Genomic DNA, 22,592 nt, shown 5'->3' with positions numbered 1-22,592 from the left:
TATGAATGCATGGATTCTATTGTTGGGGATATGAAATATGAATCAAACTCTGAGGAGATTAACTGATATAACTTTTCAAGGAATTCCAATGGGAAGACAAATGAAGTAAATGGGAAGACTCACTGGGTAAAGGCAATGGCACCGACAAACCATCCTTAACTAATATGTTGATTCAGATCAACAAAAGACATCCAACATCAATTGATGTATTGACGGAGGTTAACGATAAATCGTCCTCAACTAATGTGTTGATTCAAATCAACAAAAGAAGACACACCAATACCAACCAATGGATTGATGGAGGTCATCGGCAAAAAGATCATTCTCAACCAATAGGTTGATTCGGATTAGAAGAACTTGAAACAACCAGCTTCGACCAATGGATTGATGAAGGTCAACGAACAAGTCATCCTCAACCAATGGATTAATTCAAATGAAAAATAACCAACTTCAACCAATAGATTGACGAATGTCCATGAACAAATCATCCTCAACCAATGGATTGATTCATATGAAAAATAACCAACTTCAACCAATGGATTGATGAAGGTCAACGAACAAATTGTCCTCAATCAAAGGATCGATTCCTATGAAAAATAATTGACTTCAACCAAAGGATTAACTAAGGTCATGAACAAATCATCCTCAATCAAAGGATTGATTTTGATGAAAAAATAACCAACTTCAACCTATACTTTAATAAAGGTCAACGCACAAATCGTCCTCAACCAATGAATTGATTTAGATGAAAAAAAACCAACTTCCACCAATGGATTGACGAAGGTTAATGAAATAAAAATAAATCCTCCTCAACCAATGAATTGGTTTAGATGAAGAATAACCAACTTCAACCAATATATTGACGAAGGTTAATGAAAGAAAACATATCATCCCCAATCAATAGATTGATTCATATGAAGAATAACCAACTACAACCAATGGATTGACGAAGGTCAATGAAAGAAAATAGATCCTCCTTAACCAATAGATTGATTCAGATCAACACAAGAGAACCAACTCCAACTAATGGGTTGACGAAGGTCGATGAGTGATACGATCATCCTCAACCACTGGGTTGATTCAGATTAAGAGAACTAACTTCAACCAATGGGTTGATGAAGCTTAACATAAACAACAAATTTCAACCAAAGGGTTGAATAAGATTGACATGAAATGAGTGATTTCAAATTGCTTTGTTGGGGATTATTACGGACTTCCATGAGTGGTTACCGAATCCTCGCTTATAGCATGTAGGCATGGTTTATGCATATGTAATTGTTCATGCGAGATGCCTATCACATAACATTTGTTACTTTGTATATCATACTAACATTTTAAATCATTCAACATTTGTTATTAAACCATTTAATAACAATCAATAATATTTAAAGTTTCACTTTTCTTTCAATTTGAACACAACATATTAATACAACAAGCATGTAAAATAATTATAATAAACATGATTATCAAACTTCTATATCTTAAACAATCATGATCATATATTTTATCAAACATTCAATCATGTAAATCATAAACACATATGAAAATTAAATCTAAATAGCTAGATTAATTTAATTCTCTTAAATAGAATTTTATCATTTACATGACATACAAAACATACATACATACACTTGAAATTATCAATCATTATACTTTAAATAAGATTGAGTTTTAAGTCATAACACATCAATGAATTTTATAAAATAAAGAAAACAATATTTTCCATTTTAAAGATAAATCAAATGACATTATTCCAAAATATATTAAACTCATTATAAGTATATTTATTTATGTCACAACTTTTATTAAAGGAAAATTCAATACTTTATGATCAATATTTATGAAAATATTAACAACCAAATTTTATATTCAATTTCTTTGTAAATAAATTTAAATTCACTTTCATATAAATATACCACACAATAAATTATGCAAACCAAATAAATCCACACTTTATTACGTACAACACACTTAATTATAAATTTTTCAACACCGAATATACATTCTTAAAAGTGAGTAATTTCTAGAAGTTACTTCTATGCAACAAGATGTTCATTTTGTGCACTTGACTGCTTCACTTTGTTCATCTTTTTCAAGAACCTACATTCACTTTAAAAATGTTCCGGTTTGCCACAATGAAAGCAACTTCCTCCTTTTCTTTTTCTTTGTCCATTTCCATTGTTGTCATGAACCTTTTCATCATCTATGTCCATATTATCATTGGACTTGTTAGATTTTCCATCTTCCACACCATGTATTTTCTCATGAGTAAATTGGTCTTTAGTATCTTCTTTTTTGCGATACTCTTCTTATAACCGAAGGTGATTACCCAATTGTTCAAGAGATATATCCTCTTTTTTATGTTTGAGGGTCCTTTTATATCCTTCCATGAAGGTGAGAGTTTGTCTATTATGGAAGACACAACGATGGTTTCATCCATGTGCATTTTGTGTTGTTTATAATTATTAAGAATACGTTTAATTTCATGTAATTGTTCCATAACAGGTCTATTATTTACCATTTTATAATTATTGAATTGGGAAACAAGAAACTTCTTAATTATAACATCTTCTTGCATGTATCTTGACTCTAGTTTATCCCACAAATCTTTTGTTAATTGACTGCTTTGATAAATATTGAACAATGAATCTGACATACCATTAAGAATATGACACATGTAAATGTAATCATCATTGTCCAATTCTTGCCTCCCTCTTGTTTCTGAGATTGTTTCTTCTTCCCTTTCTATCGGTTTTGTTGTATTTAGAACATATACCACTTTCAAAGTTCTAAGCAAACATTTCATCTTTTTCTGTCAACGGATAAAGTTACCTCCATCGAACTTTTCTAATTTTACAAAATTAGATGTCATTTCTTTGAGTGACGTTGCCATTGTTTAAGTAATAATTGAATCTAAAGATTGTTGGATATTGTGGTTGTTGAAAATATGTAGCAGCACTAGAACTAAGAAGATGTTGATGAATATCACACTTGAAAATTCAAAGCGTGTGAATTTCGCACTAATCTTTAGGTTCAATTCACCCCAACCAATTATTATATATCAGATACAATAGGGATTAACGGTGAATTCCCTTTAGGATACTTTGAATACCTTAATGTAAATTGCACAAACACATTAAACTTATTTTTTTGATAATGGGTTACAGAACAATGTTTCTTATACTTTACTCATGCATTAATAAAGTAAATGATGATTTAGAGAAATTAAAAATGTATAAAAAAATGGATGTATTTATTTTTATTCGCCCCCATCAAAAGGATACGAGTTCGAACTACACATTGGTTCATTTTGATTTCGTTTTTTATTACTATTAGTATAATAAACTTTATTCAAAAAGGCACCAATAGGATTCAAACCACAAACCCTTACATAAAATTTCAAGCCCCTTACCACCAGGACATTAGGCCATTTGCTTTTTAATTCTACATATAATTAATATATACAAAAATCCATCTTCCAAATAATATTTTGGAAATATCTAATAATTTATTTCTAAACCCGCTTTCGAAGAAAGTTACACCGCAAAAAATACCGAAAAGTGATTTTGTGAACAAGTATTTTAAAATTGTAACTCTTGCGTTGTTTCATAATTATATATTTCACGAGAATCTATCTCAAACTTTAACTCAAGAAAAAATAAACAAGTCCTAATGATGGCTTGAGGAAAATAAAACTATTGGGTAAAGTACATATAAGATACTGTTTATTAATATAAAAAAAACACCACTTAATGATGACTTGTGTCATATTTTTAGTTGAGAGCGCTGCCTAAGGATGCCTTATCCCAACGCTTTTATTAGAAAGATATGTCCAATGATAACTTGTGCCATCATTTTTAGCTGAAAGTGATGTCTAGAGAGAACTTATGCCAGCGCTTTTAGCTGAAAGTCCTGCCTAATAATGCCTTACCCCAACGCTTTTATTCAAAAGTGATGCATAAAGAGAAGTTACGCCAACACTTTTAATAGAAAGCGTTGCCCAAATTTCAATTAAGCCAACACTTTTATATTTAAAAAAAACACTTCCTATACTTACAACGCTACAAAATAAACAACACTTTAAAGCACTTTAAATCGTTGTCTAAGGTTAAGAAAAAGTGTTGTGTAAGATTTTCTTTGGCACAGTGTTTCTAGTGTGTGACACTACTTTAAACAACTCCCTATGTTTTTCTAGTGCTCATATGAAATTTCCTTGTCATTCATGTCCCAAGCAAGGAAACATAATAGAGAATGTCAACTCTATATCTGACACCAATAATCTCAATTAGTGGGAATTGGTGACTATTTGCTTTGTACGTATTGTCGGAGATCAATACAAAAGAAAACATGTTTAGAAGTTTAACTGAACAGAATGTGTCCAAAATATGTCACTCGCAACACTAGAGTCCTCTTTATTATTTGTCCAATACACATAATTCTCATTATGAATTAAACTCATCAGGTGTTGTATTTTTGTGTATGAACCTCTAATAATAATTCAGGTGTTGTATTTTTGTGTATGAACCTCTAATAATAAAAAGATATGTATCTCTAGAATTCGATCTTTCAATGTTGTCATTATAAACTTCGGTGTCATGTAGAACTTCATCATATCATTCACAAATTCTCTTTTATCCTCTTTTAAATAATCGATGATATCGTAACCGTCTAATATATTTGCTAGAACGTAGTTGGGAATTTCAATTTCAGTGATAAATTTAAATTGTATTTTAACAAGGATGTGAGACCATTTCCCAATCCTTGGTTAGTCTACGAGTCTATGAAGATATTATTTTTATGATAAGTCATGTCTGGCTATTGATAAATACTATATATCTTGTTTGTTCTGGTTGCTATCTTTTTGCAGTTCCTTCCAAGAAATTGTATATTACTTTTTAAAAGTTTAAAAATTAAGATTTTCAATACAAATTCTTAAACAAAATATTTACCTTTGACTACTTAACATATGCCCTTAGTATCATCTTAGCCATTTTCATATAAATATACTCATCCATTCTTAGACTCATGCATATATTATATTGAAAATGGCCAAACTATACTCTAATTGGCTCTGTATTCTCTCTGTCTCACTCTATTATTACTTCTTCACTTGCTTAGCTATGAGTACTAAAAAAAACATCACCACCGATGAATTTGCACTTCTTTCATTCAAATCATCTATTACTTTGGACCCTTATCATATGCTTAGTAATTGGTCAATTTCCTCTAATTCTTCTACTTTCTCTTCATGCAATTGGGTTGGTGTTACTTGTGATGAACATCATGGAAGAGTAAATGCATTGAATCTTAGTAACATGGCCCTTCAAGGTACCATTTCTCCTCAATTGGGAAATCTCTCTTTCCTTCTTGTTCTTGATCTACAAGGCAATAGTTTCCATGGTGAGTTACCACATGAGTTACTTCATTTGAAGAGATTGAAGTGGTTTGATTTGAGTTACAATGATTTTGTTGGAGAAATTCCTTTAAAGATAGGGGACTTATCAAAACTTCAATATTTGGATTTTGGATATAATAATATTGTTGGAGTTATTCCTCAATCTATATCCAATTTGTCAATGTTGGAGTATCTAAGTTGGAAATCAAATTTCCTTGAAGGAACTATTCCACATGTTGTTGGTAAACTTCATAGGTTGAGAATTTTGGATGTTAGAAATAACAAACTCTCTGGAATCATACCATCAAATATTTTCAACATGTCTTTACTTCAAGAAATCCGTCTTTCAAATAACTCTTTATCAGGTATGATATACTCACATCCATGGTTTTAAATTACAGTTGCGTCTGCAATTGGAGTCATTACAGTTGTTGTGATGCGTATTATGTTTAACGAGTCATCCTAAATATGTTTATTTTGTCTATATTGAACTAAAGGAGAAATTCCAAAAGGAATTGGTGATCTTCCACAGCTGATAACATTGAACCTTCAATATAATCTCCTCACTGGCAACATATTAATGTTGAACAACTCATCTTTGCAAATATTGGGTCTTGGTTTCAATAATCTCTCTGGAATTCTTCCATCAAATGTTTGTCAAGGACTTCCAAATCTTAGATTACTCTATCTTTATGTTAATGATTTTTCTGGTAAGATGCCGAATGTATGGCGATATTGCAAAGAATTGGTAGATTTGGAGCTATCTTTCAATAATTTTGACAAAGGACCTATGCCAGCAGACATTGGAAACTTGACAAACCTTCAATCTTTGTATCTTACTAGCACCAACTTGGAGGGTAAGATGATTTTCCTAACACAATAAGTGTTTTTTGAATAATAATTTCATATTTTATGTTACATATACAGGTGAAATTCCAGTCTCCCTCTTCAACATCTCTTCTTTGAAAGAGATCAATCTTGACGTAAACGATTTAAATGGAACTCTCCCAGATGAGATGTGTCATCAACTTCCTCAACTTGAAAAATTTACTCTATTCGGTAATCATTTGGAAGGAACCATTCCACGATCGATTGGCAATTGCACATTGTTACAAATTTTATCTTTACATGATAACTTTTTTTCAGGTATACTTTTAATTTTCTATCTTCATTTTATGGTTAAGCATTTCATGCATCACAATACTGTGATGCTTCTCATTCGTGTGATTTTTAGGTTCGATACCAATGGAGATTGGCAATCTCAATGAACTTAAGTATCTTCAAGTAGGAAATAACAGATTGAGTGGATCTATTTCTTCAAAAGTCTTCAACATCTCAACATTGGAATATTTTCGTCTTGAAGAAAATTCTCTCTCAGGCATGCTTCCATCAAATATGGGATTAGGCCTTCCAAGCCTAATACAACTACATATGTATAGAAATAAGTTTGTTGGAAATATTCCAAATAGTATATCTAATGCTTCAAATCTCGTCATAATTGACTTGAGTTCGAATGGATTTAGTGGAATTATACCCAATTCATTTGGAAATTTAGGAGACCTTAAATCACTAATCATAGGTGGAAATAATTTGACAATAGATGAATCTCTTGAATTTAACTTCCTAACTTCACTAACAAGTTGCAGATATTTGAAACTTGTTGAAATTTCAGAGAATAGCTTACCATTAAAGCTTCCCAAGTCCATTGGAAACTTATCTGTAGAACATTTTTGGGCAAATTCTTGTGGAATTAAAGGAAACATTCCAGTAGAAATCGGAAACATGAGCAACTTGGTTCGATTATCTCTGAGTAAGAATGATTTAAATGGACAAATCCCTAGTACAATTAAAGAGTTGCAAAAACTTCAATCATTAGGTCTTGACTACAATGGACTTGAAGGATCTATAATTGATGAGGTTTGTGAAGTTAGGAGTTTGAGTGAGTTGAATTTAACAAGCAACGAGTTTTTTGGAGTGTTACCAACATGTTTAGGAAATATGACTTCTCTTAGGAAGTTTCACATTGGATCTAACAGGTTAACCTCTACAATACCGTCCTCCTTTTGGAATCTCAAAGATATTTTAGAGGTAAGCTTATCCCTTAATGCTATAACTGGAAATCTTCCATCTGAGATTAAGAATTTGAGAGCTCTTGTGCTATTAGACCTGTCAGGAAATCAAATTTCAAACAACATTCCAACAACCATAAGTCTTTTGACAACTTTAGAAACTCTCTCCTTAGCAAACAACAAATTGGAGGGACATATCCCAACATCACTTGGTGAAATGGTAAGTTTGAGCTTCTTGGACTTGTCTCAAAATCTTATTACCGGTGTGATCCCAAAATCTTTAGAGTCACTTTCTTATCTTAAACACCTTAATCTGTCATACAATAGATTGCAAGGAGAGATTCCAAATGGAGGACCTTTCAAAAGCTTTGCAGCTCAATCTTTCATTCATAATAAAGCACTTTGTGGCAATCCTTTCTTACAAGTACCTCCATGTAATAAAAATGGGAAAAATAAGTTATTAATCATATGCAGTTCATCCATAATTGCTGTCTTGTGCTTTTTGGTTCTTGTATGCATAATAATTCTAATGCATAAAAGGAAAATGGTTAAAAATCCAATCGAAAAGGAGTTATCAACTTTAGGGGCTCCAGGCAGGATTTCCTATTATGAACTTGTGAAAGCAACAAATGGATTCAATGAGAGTAATTTACTTGGAAAAGGGGGCTTTGGATCTGTGTATCAAGGAAATCTTTCTAGTGGAAAGATGGTAGCAGTTAAAGTGTTTGACTTGACATTGGAAGCAACCTCAAAAAGTTTTGATGCAGAATGCAATGCAATGCGCAATCTTCGACATCGAAATCTTGTTGAGGTTCTTACCAGTTGTTCAAATGAAGATTTCAAATCTTTGGTGATGGAGTTTATGTCAAATGGAAGTGTAGAAAAATTGTTATACTCTGATAACTATTGTTTAAGTTTCTCACAAAGGTTGAATATAATGATAGATGTTGCATCTGCATTAGAGTATCTCCATCATGGTTCTTCAATACCGGTGGTTCATTGTGATTTGAAGCCTAGTAATGTGTTACTGGATGAAGATATGGTTGCACATGTAAGTGATTTTGGCATTTCCAAGCTCTTGGATGAAGGACATTCCAAAACTCATACCGAGACTTTAGCTACTTTTGGCTATGCTGCACCAGGTAATTTCTTCACTTCAAATTCATATTATATCTAATCAAGTTTTTATTTATCATTCGACGCGTTCACATTTTTACCATTTTAGGCCAACCTGCCTAACCATTAATGTTGACATACAGAATATGGATCTAAGGGAGTCATTTCAGTTAAAGGTGATGTGTATAGCTATGGGATAATGCTGATGGAAATTTTCACAGGAAAGAAGCCAACAAATGAAATGTTTTCAGACAAATTAACTTTGAAAAGCTGGATTAGTGAGTCAATGCTGAGTTCAATTATGGAAGTTGTGGATTACAATTTAGTCTCACAACATGAGAAAGAAATGTATGAAATTTTAGCTTTAGCATTGAGATGCTGTGAAGATTCACCAGAGGAACGAATTAATATAAAAGATGTATCCTCATTATTACTCAAAATTAAGACCTCATTCATCCAATGAGAAAGGAGTTCAAGAAATAAAGTTAAGTAGTAAATTACAAATTATACATTACCTTGTATTTTGAAAACATCCTATTGTTATTTAATCCCTTTTTTGTTTTCGATAACTTTAAAAGTGTCTACTTACTATCTTAGATTTATATTCAGTCATAGTAGGACTTACTTGTGTCAATTTTAATGTACTGTACTCTTTGTTTTACCTTATTTTTGGTTTTATCTTTTTGAGTTTTCTAGAAAGGTTTTTAATGAGATAATTGTTACTAAGGAGAGATTTGTGTTAGGAGCCGACAATCGGAATTTTTATTTTAATCTCAAATGACATGGATTAATTGTATAATAATGTGAATGTCAGACCGTTGTCCGGAAGACACGCGATGTATGTCTCAAATACAGTGTTAAAAGAGTAAGGGTCACTACTTCGCCACCTAGATGCAATGAAAATAAACAATGGTTTTCATATTTTCATGAGTGTGGATAAAGTAGTTTATTCTTGAGAGTAGGATTTGTTTGGAACATGGAATATATTCACACTTACTGGAAAATCTATGGAAATAGTGGACGGTATGGTTAGGAGAAAAATCAATTTCGTGTGTCTACAAGAAACTAAGTACACAGGTGAAAAGATGAAAGAATTAGACAACTCGAATTTTAAGCCTTCATATACCTGCAAAGTTAGATCGAGAAATGGGGTGGAGATATCTTAGACAAATAGTGAAAGAAGGATATTGTGGACATGAAAAGAGTAGGAGATCGGATCATAGTCCTAAAATTTATAGTGAAACAAGACACCTTTAATGCTATTAGTGCTTATGCACCTTAGGTTGGGTAAGCAGAACACCTTAAATTTTTTTATAAATGATTTAGAAGATTTATTTCATGATATACCCTGAGGATTAGAGATTTTTCTCTAAAGGGGTCTAAATGGACTTGTATGGAGCACAACAGAAAACTTTGAGGGCGTGCATGAGGGTATGGTCTCGGGGAGATAAATACAGAGGATAAATCCATCTTGGAGTTTTTTTTGCCTTTTGATCGTACTTTAGCTAATACCTACTTTAGAAAAAAAAAGATGAGCATCTTATTAAATATAAGAATAGGGTGGAATATTCTCTGATAGATTTATTTCTTATTAGAAAGTCAGATATGAAGGTTTGATTAGACTGTAAAGTTATATAGACAGAAAACTTAACTGATCAACATAGAGTATTGCTTATGGATGTAAGAGTCAAGAGAAGAGTGAATAAAAGAGATCACATGGGAGCTCCATGAATCAAGTGATGGAATTTGAAAGGTGAAAAGTAAGAGAGTTTCCAGCACAAGATCTTTGAGGGAGGTTTCAAATAGTCACAAGGAAGTGCAGATAATAAGTGGAACAATATGGCCTAAGATATTGGAAAAGTAGCTAAGGAGACTTTGGGTGAATCAAGAGGTCTTGAACTTAAGGGTAAATAATCATGGTGGTGGAATGAAACTGTTCATATTAGAGTTTGAGTATAAAAAATTAAAGAATGGTACATGTGTAAACATGTCGAAAGTTGGGAATATAATAAGAAAACTAAGAAAGAGACCAAGAAGGCAGCGAGTGAAGAAAGAACCCAAAATTTTGAAGATTTATATCAATCTCTAGGAACCAAGAGGGAGAAAAATAGCAGGCTTCTTAAAGGAAGAGAAATAAAGACAATAGATTTGAATCAAGTGAAGTGTGTTAAAGACGGAGAAAGCAAAATCTTAGTTTAGGAAAAGGATATAAAGGATATGTGTAAAAATGTCGAAAGCTGGGAAAATAATAAGAAAACTAAGAAAGAGACCAAGAAGGCGGTGAGTAAAGCAAGAACCCAAGATTTTGAAGGTTTATACCAATCTCTAGGAACCAAGAGGGAGAAAAATATTAGGCTTCTTAAAGGAAGAGAAATAAAGATAAGAGATTTGGATCAAGTGAAGTGTGCTAAAGATGGAGAAGCAAAATCTTAGTTTAGGAAAAAAATATAAAGGATATCTAGAAGACGTATTTCTACAACTTATTAAATGAAGGATTTGATACCTCACTAGACTCTAACAGACTCAAAATCAAAGAAGAGAATTGAAACTATAATTATTATCGTCAAATTAAAAAAACAAGTAAAATATTGGTGACCTCCAAATACCATTTCCATCCTCTTAAGGTAACATGACTACACCATGATTTCATTCCTTTGGGGGTAAAGATTTTTGGAAAATCTCGCAGCTTTCCACCTACGACTTCTCTTCCTCTATATTTTCTATTTATTTTTTCTTGGATTTTAAAAATATGATTTTAATAGTAACAACAACATTTAAAATGCTCTTTTGGATTAGTTTGTGTTAGGTGTGAATAGGGAATAGAAAAAATCAACTGCTTTTTCAAAAAGAGTATTAGAGATTTTTCAAAAAATGTGCGCGGAAGTTTTGAAGCGAAAATATGAAAATTATACTTTTATTGAAACTTGATCACGTTAACACTTAATCAATTATCAAATACAAAACGATTGTTTTATTGATGATGCATAAGTTATTCAATTGATTCAATTGTATATTTCAAGAGATTTGATTATACTATAATTCAATTTCAATTAATTCTAACCTCAATTGTTTCTCAGAATTTAATCACCAATTCAGCTAGATTAGGCACAAATTCTAACACAACCTAACCTTAAGTAATAAACTGCTACCAATTGAATAAACGATAAAGTACGCTAGAATTGAAATACCTAAGCATTCAAGTCCTACGAAAATTAAATTCAAGAGTAAGGGAGACAGATGACACCGAAATTTGTAGTGCTTCAGCGTTTGTCCTCATTTTTTCTACGTGCACTCATGAATGGTTTTCCATTGGAACATACATTGTTCCTTTTTATTTGACAAATATTTGCAAGAATTCATACCGTAGTTGAATGTCCCTAATACATTTATGGGGAGCACCCCAATACATTTATTTTGTTGTTTGGCTTAACGTTTTCACTTTGATTTACTTTCGATTATTCGAGTCTCCTTCATGAATGCACCTCTTTGGGTCAAGTTTTGAAATGATTCGTTTTTAGCATGGATAAAACATTGGTTAGGTTTGAACTTGATCATGATACTTTTAATCAATTTCATGAGTCAGTGGAATAAGAGTCATATATAGAATTGATTCAAGTTAGGTGGAAAGAAAAATCTCAAACTCTTTTGAAAATTTTGAAATTTTGGGATTTTGGGTGTTTGGTTTGAATCAAGCACAAATCCTGATTCAAATCATTTTGGACACAAGCAAACCAAAAAAATTCAAAAACATTTTATTCGACATTTTACACATGATTCGAATCATAAAACTCTAGGTTACCTCTACCACAATTGATTCGAGTCAAACTTTACACATGATTCGAATAATACAATTTTTCACATTTTTTCAATTAGCTCAGTCAGTTTGATTCAAATAAAATTTAAGACATGATATGAATCACGGGGTATTTGATCAGAATCACACTTTACTCTTAATTCGAATCAACTGAAAAATGGGTTAAAACTCTATTTTTCGTTTATTCCACTTCACTTGTTCATTTTATTCCAATCATGAAATGCTCTTGATTCAAATGTAGCTGACTTTTTTAACCATTTTTAGTTCTTGATCTAAGTACATATAAAACCATTTTTGTCATCATTTCTCAAGAAATGAATAAAGAGATTGACATTCATTTTGTGTAATTCAGTGCGAAAAGTCAATAACCTCTATTTTTTAAAGTTCCAGGTTCTTACAACGAAATTCTTGCATCTTCAACTTTAATTTGATTCACATCATGATAACAAGAGAATTGTAATTGACTGAAGGAGGCACGATCTTGAAACTAATCGTTCTTGAAGATTTGATTGAGATTTTTCGGTAATTTTACAAGATTGAGGTGATTGACAATGGTGCTGACAAATTCTATTGAAAAAAGTAGGTTCTTTTCTCCATATTGCCTTGGTAGTGACTGTGCGGAAGACTACAAACAAGGCGTAGTTCTTCTCAAATCTTCGGACAATTCATCGCTTAAGGATTCGTTAGAATCAAGGGGTTGATTTCTACACACGAAGGCTTGGAGAAGATTAGTGATACTAGAAGAGTTTAGTGATACAAGTCAAGATCCAGGTAGGAGATTTTAATTTTCTCAGTATTATTGTGGATTGGGATTGTATGAACTCTTGCAAATATTTGTCAATAAAAAGGAACAATGTAGGTTCCAATGGGAAACCATTTAAGAGTCCACATATGAAAAGCAATGACAAACATCGAAGCACTATAAATATCGGTGTCATCTCTCTCTCTCTCTCTCTCTCTCTCTCTCTTGCATTTAATTTTAGTAGTATTTGCATGCTTAGATATTTCAATTCTAGCATAGTTCATCGTTTATTCAATTGGTAGAGATTTATTACGTAAGCTTAGGTTTTGTTAGACTTGGATACCTTATCGAGTTGAATTGGCGAATAAATTATTAGAAATAATTGAGGTTAGAATTCACTATATTTAATCGTTATATAAACATACCTCGTGAATTATACAACCGAATTAATTGTATAACTTGTGTATCATCACATTCATCTTTGGAGTTTGTGAATCAAATTAGTGTTAACATGATCAAGTTTCAAAAAATATAATTTTCATATTTTTTGCATCAAACCTTCTGCTCGCATCTTTTAAAACTCTCTGATAAATTTTTGAAAAAGCTCTTCATTTTTTAACAAGGGTTTATTCACCCCCTTCCCCTCTAGATTGTCTTTCTACTTCTATATTCACATCTAACACATACATTCACCAATCCACAATAATGCTGAGAAAAATAAAACCAATATCAGGATCTTTACTTGTAGACAACGTAATGCCAAACTCTTATGTGTAATCTTTTCTTAATTAATGCTTTGTGAATCTTCAAATATCACTAATTTGCTTCAAGCTTTCGTGTATAGCAATCACCCATTGATCCTACTGATCCCTTGAGTGACAAGTTTTCCATAGATTTGAGAAGAACTATGTCTTATCTATAGCCTTCCATGCAATCACTACTAAGTCTATCTGGAGAGAAGAACCTACTTCTTTTCATTGGAATTTTTTAGCACCAACGACAAAAACCTCAATCTTTCAAGCTACCTGAGAATCTCAACCAAATCTTTAAGAATAACTAGTTTCAAGACAGTGTCTCCTTCAATCAATAACCAATCTATCGTTAACAATATCTAAAATCAAATCGAAGTTGAATATGTATGAGTTTCGTTGCAAGGGCTTTGAACTTTAAAAAATCGAGGGTGTTGGTTTCACAGAAAATCATATTGTTGATTATGAACTATTTTTTAATGAAAAAGATGACAAAAAGGATTTTTATATGTGCTTGAGATTAAGCACTAAAAAATTGTTGAAAAGTTAGTTAGATTCGAATCAAGACCAATTCATGATTTGAATCAAAAGAGCAAGTGAAGTGAAATAAGAAGAAAATAGAGTTTTGACCCATTTTATAGTTGATTCGAGTCTAGAACAAAGTCTGATTCGAATCAAAGACCCCTTGATTTGAATCAAGTGTTAATTCCGATTCAAATCAATTTAAGCAGATCTAACTGGAAAATGTGAGAAAACTTTCTAATTCAAATCAGGTGTAAAGTATAATTCAAATTAAATCATCTAGAGGTGACCCAAAAAAAGTATGATTTAAATCAAGTGTAAATGTTGATTCAAATCAAGTGTAAATGATGATGAATCAGGGTGTTTGAAATTTTTTGGTTGACCTCTGTTCTATTTTATTCAAGTTAGAATATGTGCTTGATTCGAATCAAACACACAAAATTTCAATTTTTCATAATTTTCAAAACACTTTGAGATTTTTTTTCAACCTAACTTGAATTAGTAACATATATGGTTCTTATTCCAATGATTGATGCAATTGACTAAAAGCATCTTGATCAAGTTCAAACATAAATATTGGTTTATGCATGCTAAAAACAAATCATTTCAAAACCAATTCAAGATAAGTGCAATCATGAAGGAGACTCAATAATCGAAGTAATTAAAAATGAAAGAGATAAGAAAAGCAACAACATAATTGTATTGGGGTGCTACCTCAAAATGTATTAGAGACATGTAAGTACATTCTCTCCCTTTTTTATGGTTGACAAAATTTCACTTGGAATTAAGCCAACTTTGAACAAAACACAAAAACACTTATGTTTCCCCTGAAACATTGCATACAAGCCACAAAATAACACACATAAAGCAATTATAGACTCACATTACAATTTCTTCCCTTTTGACAACATCAAAAAGATATAGATCGGAATGCGTCTAAAAATCAAATGAACAACCACAAACAAATAATTACATAATAACATATGAGCTAAACAACTAAGAAAAATATACAACAACAAGTATCAGATATAGAACACGAAGATAGACATGCTACATGCAACGAAATGCAAATAGACATGTAATACCAACATTTAACAACAAATAATTGAGTGACTAAAACTATTATGTAAAGGAATTAATTAACAACATAAATAATTCACGAACAAGTATACAAATGATCAAATGCACATAATTAGGAATACACATTTAAAGAGACTTAAATGCAAAGTAGATAGATCAAGAATTTATGTTAGAGATGAAATGGGTATAATGAAGAAGTTAATAATAAACAATGCATAACTCTAGAACAAACACATACATTGATATAAAATCAGATACACAAGTTATAGAGACGTACCATTGTGGTCAATAAGAGCTATGATTTGATACAAGATAGTGTTAGTGAAATCAAAATATAACAAATTAAATTTTAAAAAATATGTATTCTATTTAAAGCACGAAGACTCTAAGACTCCCAAATCCCTGCGAATCTTGTGAAAGGGATACAATGACAGTGATTTTGTAAAAATGTCAGCAAGTTGACTTTTAGTGTGAACAAATTAAAAAACAAAATCACCTTTTTCTAAATGATCCCTAAGAAAATGGTGTCGGATCTCAATATGTTTCGTCGGTAAATGAAGTAATTGATTCTTAGTGAGACTTATTGCACTAGTACTATCGCACTTAATCAGAATGCAGCCAAGTTTTTAATCATAATCTAGCAATTGTTGCTTTAGCCATACAATTTTTGCACAACAACTACCAGCGGCTACATATTAAGCCTTGGCGGTAGAAAGAGCAACACTACGCTGCTTCTTATTGTACCAAAAAAACTAAACATCTTCCAAATAAGTAACAAGTACCACTAGTTATTTTCCTATCCGACTTGCACCCCGCAAAATAAGAATCATAAAAACCTACCAAGCTACAAGCTCTACCTTTAAGATACGAAAGACCCTGATGGGAGGTTTCATTAAGATACATCAAAATACATTTTATTATATTAAATGGGATTCATTAGTGATGTTTGATATCTAGCACACATGCTCACGATAAACATGATATCTGGCATACTCACGGTTAAATAGAGTAAGGATTTGATTATACCTCTATACATGGTTATGTCAAAATCCTCTCCTCTTTTATCTTTGTCAATAAGCATATTTTATGCCATTGGTGTTAAGATGCTTCTCGAATCTTTCATATTGATTTTCTTGAGAAGCTCTGAGCAGTATTTTGTTTGACTTATGAAAGTGAATTCTTCGGTTTGCTTGATTTGCAATCCTAAGAAATATGTCAGCTCTCCCAAAAGAGATATCTCAAATTCTCCACGTCAAACTAGAAAAATCTTGACAAAGAGATTCTTTAGTAGAACCGAAAATAATATCGTCAAGGTAAATTAGAACTAGAATGAACATGTTTTGCTTTAAAAAAAACTTTAATGCAAAAATCGTTTGATACAGGGTGAATTTAATGAAAAAGATTTTAATGCAACTAAATCATGATTTTGATGCAAATGAAATATAGTTGAATGATCATAATGTAATGAAAACAATTAAAAGAAAATAAGATAAATAAAGTGAAACTACACGAAAGGAGAATGAAACGATCATATCAATTACGATGATCTAAGACTAAACTTTTCGCACAAGTAACGTTAGCAAATAACAACACTAATAAAGCAAAAAGAATACAATACGATTAAAAATATGATTAAATCCATCTTTCTTTACTTGTCTTGAGAAATCATAAAGATTCCTAGACACTCGTGCACAAAACAACAATAGATATAACTAGGTACCCAATTTTAGTTGAGTCCTTTGAGATTAGTTGAGGTACACTTAGGAATTTGTGTCATTTTACCATTGGGAACTTGAACATCCCTAATATGACAAAGAGGTCTAATGTAACCCTTATCACCACAAGAATAACAAATAACTTTAGATGAAATGTTTTTTCTATTTATTCTAGTGACATGAGGATTTTTCTTGAAAGTCGTCCCTCTATCACTCGAAGATCTGGAACAAGTACAAGATGGTGAATTATAATGTGTTAGTTATCCTTTGAGAGTTTCAATTTCACTTTTTAAAAATTGACACTTAACACAATCCACTATTTCCATCTTTTCAACTAAAGTGAAACATGATAACGATCATCAACTAGAGATGTATGTGCTTCCTTAAGAGTATCCAAAGTGTGATTAAGATTGTTTATATGCTCTTCAAGTTTTAAAATCATTTCTTTTTGGAGAGAAATATTCTTAAAAGTATACATATCATTGACCGCCTTCAACAATTCACTATAAGAATATTCATTATCAAAATCAGAAGTATATATCTTTGAAGTTTCACCTTTCTTATATGCTATCAACCACAGGTTGGAACACTCATCATCTGAAATTGAGCAAGAATCAGAGGATGAGCTCTCATCCTCTTCTTCCCCACGCGATATAGGCTATACAAACTTTGAAGCTTTTTCCTTTCATCTTGTAGAATTCTTTATCTTTTTTATTATGATGTTTGGTGAGACTTAGACAGTTGGTTCTAAAATGTCCTGATTTTCCGCACTCATAACATGTGTTATCATTATCCTTTTTCTTATCTTCTTTCTTAGGCGGGTGTGTATTTCTGAAATTTACCAGTCCTTTGTCTGTATGCTTTAGCTTGTTTCTCTTTAAGTATCTATTGTAGCATCTGACGAATAAACTCATATCTTCCTTTTTAGAAACTTCTTTGTCAGAGTTGTCACTTTCTTCCTTTGACTTCTTATATGACGAAGCTTTCAAAGAAATATCTTGTTTCTCTTCTTTACCTTTCTCTTTCTTTTTCATCTTTACTTCGCTATCAACGAGTCATTTCAGTTTATTTTCATGCTCGACTAAGTTTCCAAACAATTTTGTAATATCAAAAGTACTAAGATTGTTAGATTCTTTAATAGCGATAACCTTTGATTTCCACTCCCTACACATAGATCTCAATATTTTATTGCTACAATCTTTGTTAGAAAAGGTTTTTCACCCAAGTTGCGTAATTTTTTGTTTAAATGAAGGTATCTAGTTTGCATGAAATTCATGGATTTTTCGGGTTCCATGCAAAATAGTTCGAACTCCTCTATAAACATATTGATTTTAGAATCCTTGATGTCATATGTTCCCTCATAGAGAGTTTGGAGAGCATCCCACATTTTTTGCGTAGGCCCTAATTTGATATTTCTTCCATTTCACCCCCTCTAAAAAAGTTTGGCATGCCCTCATATCATCAGAGTAGAAATGGTTTTTAGACATCCCCGCTTAGCTACAAGAATTCTCGCTAAGCCACCAAAGTGCACCAGATTGCGGTTAGCATACAACAAGGCTCCCTTAGTGGATCTCCTGCAATTTTTAACATGCAGTACTTGTTTAAATTCATCGCAGAACACATAATATATATGAAGACTGTAAATTCATTCATAGGTTAGGTTCAAAGTGTACTCATATGTTTTGGGAATTTGAACATGCTTATGTTCTCGGTACAAAATGACCGACATATCCAAAATTACATTTGTCTATGGCAATTTGTTAGAACACACATAAAAACTTATAAAACTCAAAATAATTTTAAAACATAACTCAATTAAAATCGACCATTACAATTTCCCCCCAAAACTCTTTCTCATCACAAGTCAAATCCAATTGTATTTTCTTTCAACCAATGCAAACTTTTTCAGTTTCCACTTCGCTAACACATAAACCATTGATTTGGATTTCCAGTGCATTATTTTTCAAACTAATTGCTTGTCATATTGTAAAGGTATGTATTAGAACATGGATGATCAGAGTTACGTATCAAGCTTCACTAAGGAAATTGAGGATGAAAAAATCTTTTGAAAAAAGTATAGTTATGTTTGTTCCTTGAGAAGATAACTAATTCTACTTAATCCATATATATACCACTCAAATTGATGTATAAATGGAGTCAATTTTCAATTATTTTATACTTATCAATTATTTAAATAATTCACTTATATCTTTTCTAAAATATCACTATTGTCTAAAGCTATTAATATGTCTCATTATCTAACAATTGTCGCAACGCGAAAAGGACCATATGCGTTTGCACGCTCGAGATGATAACAAAATCGTCACCAAATTTTATTTATTTCAAAAGAAAAAAATATATAACTATAAAACCTTCAAAGAAAAAGAAACTGATTGTCGCAACCGAATTCAGATCCAAAAGTGGGTTACGCGAAGGGAATGTATTATCACCTATTACATATGTTGTACTCAACGAGAACCATTTAGTTAGATTTGAGAATTGAATGTTAGCTTTCGTGATTGTTTTCTTCTGGTTATTAAAATATTGAAAAGAAAAGATTGCAAAATAGTATTTTAATAGGGTACCTGATAAGATTGTGAATCTTGCTCCTACGTATTCTCAAGTGCGATGAGTAATTCAAAGCTACATAGTTATGTGCAAGACAAAGATTTTTTTTTTGGTTTTTTGTCATGGTACTTGACGAGATGTTGAATCTCGCTCTTACGTATCCCCTGATGCGATGGGGAACTCAAAACTACGCAGTTATGGGTAGAAAACCACGTATTTGTTGGTTGATTTTGTGAACGAATATTTAAGTCACATTCTAGCTGTTAAATGTTGCTTGCATTCTCGTGGTGGGGGCTTAAGTGTTTGTTTGTATCGCAGTAAAACAGATAAAAAAATTGTTTATTTGTGAGAAAGTTTTCGATCGCGTGGGGTGAGAAGAAGATAAGTTTGAGTGGTTGAGTATGTTTTTGAGTGGATGACAAGTACTTGAACGGTAGGCTAAGTACGACCATCATTCAAATGCTCGGGACAAAGGAGGATAATTATGTCCAATTAATTTTTTTTATCCAAATTATTAATGAAATTTGTGTGGAGAATTAAGTCATATTTCTTCAATGATGAGTATTCGCGTAGAAGGCTAAATACGACTATCATAAAAATACTCGATACTATGGAGGACAATTACGTCCACCTAGTCTCTTTCATCTACGAAAGAATAAACTAGATTAAATTATCTAATATATTTTGATACAGCGTGTCATATTTTGAATTTTGGCTCCAATATTTTACTATCTTATCTTTAGTGGCATTCCAGAGATTCTCTTTTCTCTCTGTTCGTATTTCCCACAATCACAATTTACAAACTTCTTTTCTCAATTTTTTTGATCTACACAGTGGTTATGGGAAGAACACAAATGACCAAATGAATACATCATGTTCAATTCCTAGATTCCGGCCACGACTCCCCTAAATCAAAATCCAACAAAACCAACTCCACTCCAATTATTTCTCTGTTTCCATTTTTGGTTGTATGTATAAATAGATGGTAAAGGGATGTTATAGATGTAATGTGTAATTTATGTATGTTGGTGAATTGAGGCCATGTAATTTGCCTATTGTCAATGTAATGAAAACACTATCTTCACTTTAATTCAAATTATTTTCTTTCAATTCACCTCTATTTTTATTTTAAATTGTTTTTTCTCCTTTATGATGTATGATATGATAATGATAAGGTGACGATGGAATGTATGATATTGTTTATGGTTTTCACTTGGAACTTCACCTTTTACTTAAAGTTGAACTTCATTTCATGATTTCAAAAGTAGAATGATTTGTTTATGGTGAGATGATGGTTCAAAAATAATTTGGTTATGAGTGATGTGATCTGAACATGGTTATGACATGAATTCCATATACCTTGAGTTTTAATTTGGAATGATAATGGGAGGGTGTAAATGATGGAACATATATTAAAATGTACATGAGTCACATGACTTAAATGACTTATTAATATGATTTATGGTAGAATGAAATGATGAGGATATAAGAAAAGGCAAGGGATAATAGTAAATAAAACAAATGTGCATTTTCTATTTATTTTTCAAACATGATCTTAAGAGTTCGAAATGCAAAATGCAATGAAAAGATGAAAGTGGTCAAACGATCCTTGTTCTCAACATGTACTAAGTCTTTCATTATTGACCTCCATTTTGACTTTGATTTTATTTTTAAAAATGCAATGGATGCAAGGTACACATGAATTAGGAAAAATTTGGTGGAACAAAATTAAGGTATGATAACAATATACAAACTATGCACTTATTAATTTTAAAAATGATCATATTATACTTTATTAAATCTTTTTATAATTTAGAGCCAATCTCAAAAGTTAAAAAGTGAAGCAAATACCTTTCAGAGCCAATCTTAAAAGTTTGCATACTCTCGTTTCATGACAATTATCCAAAACTCTTATTTGCATTTTTATAGCCACTTCATTTAAGAGGCGGTATTGATTTTATAAGTAACTCAATAAAATTTGGTTTAATGTTTTTCCAACTATTTGTTAAATGGGCCTTAAATTGATATGATTTCAAATTCTAAATAAGATTTTAAAAAATTAACAAAAAATTGAACGGTCATAGATAAAATCTCATTCTAATTCACCTGATCAGAAGAGAGATCAAATTTTTGTCGATCAATACTGTTCTAGACTGCGCTCACATTATCCAAGACAAATGACCCAGAGTGAAAACGAACACGAGAATATTGTTGGGTAACAGAGTAACATGAAATAATATTAACATAGTTAAAATAGGAGACAGATGTGTAAGAATGAGAAGAAATAATGTTAACTCAAACTCTTGGATGAATATAGAAGGATTTAATACTACAATATAAGCTTTCAATTTATAAGAGTCTCATGTACTATAAATGGATACATATTAGTCAATTGTACATAGTTTTCTCTTCACCAATTATTACTATTGAGTTGATCTTTTCTTTTCCACATAACAAATATGACTTTACGTCCTCACAATCTCCCACTTAAAGTCATTTCATTTGCTTCCAAATTTATTTATTTTTCAACTTGTCAATTCCATGTTGTTACGCCAAGAGAGGACGTACACCAAATAAACTTGTCAGCGTTGATTGACTTTATCATGATATTTGCTTAGTTGTCTTTAGTGTGAATCTTCTGCATGTCCACACTTCATTCCTATACTACTTCGCGAACAAAATGGTATTAAACTCCTATGTGTTTTGTCATAGAATGAAAGCTGGATTTCTTGGAATGTGCAAGGCACTCTAATTGCCCAATACACAATAATTTTCTGTTGTTTGTGTCTGAGATCTTCCAATAACATTTGAATCCATATAGC

The 22,592-nt window shown here is 31.6% G+C and overlaps 1 protein-coding gene across 1 annotated transcript; it reads left to right on the top strand.

The window, feature by feature from the left end:
• Nucleotides 1–4,987: 4,987 nt before the first annotated feature.
• LOC127080695 (receptor kinase-like protein Xa21) lies at nt 4,988–9,046 on the top strand. Its single transcript, XM_051021004.1, has 5 exons — nt 4,988–5,760; nt 5,893–6,252; nt 6,323–6,541; nt 6,630–8,606; nt 8,724–9,046. Exons 1-5 carry the CDS (start codon nt 5,046–5,048, stop codon nt 9,041–9,043), a joined length of 3,591 nt encoding a protein of 1,196 aa, XP_050876961.1. The 5' UTR covers nt 4,988–5,045; the 3' UTR covers nt 9,044–9,046.
• The last annotated feature ends 13,546 nt before the right edge of the window (nt 9,047–22,592 follow it).

Source organism: Lathyrus oleraceus, chromosome 1 (genome assembly GCF_024323335.1).
Source record: "Lathyrus oleraceus cultivar Zhongwan6 chromosome 1, CAAS_Psat_ZW6_1.0, whole genome shotgun sequence".
Lineage (NCBI taxonomy): Eukaryota > Viridiplantae > Streptophyta > Magnoliopsida > Fabales > Fabaceae > Lathyrus > Lathyrus oleraceus.
This window is presented reverse-complemented; position numbering and strand designations above follow the sequence as displayed.

What these genes read in the sequence shown, in the direction of transcription:
- LOC127080695 (XM_051021004.1), top strand. Translation starts at nt 5,046, where the DNA reads ATGGCCAAACTATACTCTAATTGGCTCTGTATTCTCTCTGTCTCACTC. An exon ending in TTCAAATAACTCTTTATCAG is followed by an intron (nt 5,761 to 5,892) that starts GTATGATATACT and finishes ATTGAACTAAAG; the next exon opens with GAGAAATTCCAAAAGGAATT. An exon ending in TTTTGGCTATGCTGCACCAG is followed by an intron (nt 8,607 to 8,723) that starts GTAATTTCTTCA and finishes GTTGACATACAG; the next exon opens with AATATGGATCTAAGGGAGTC.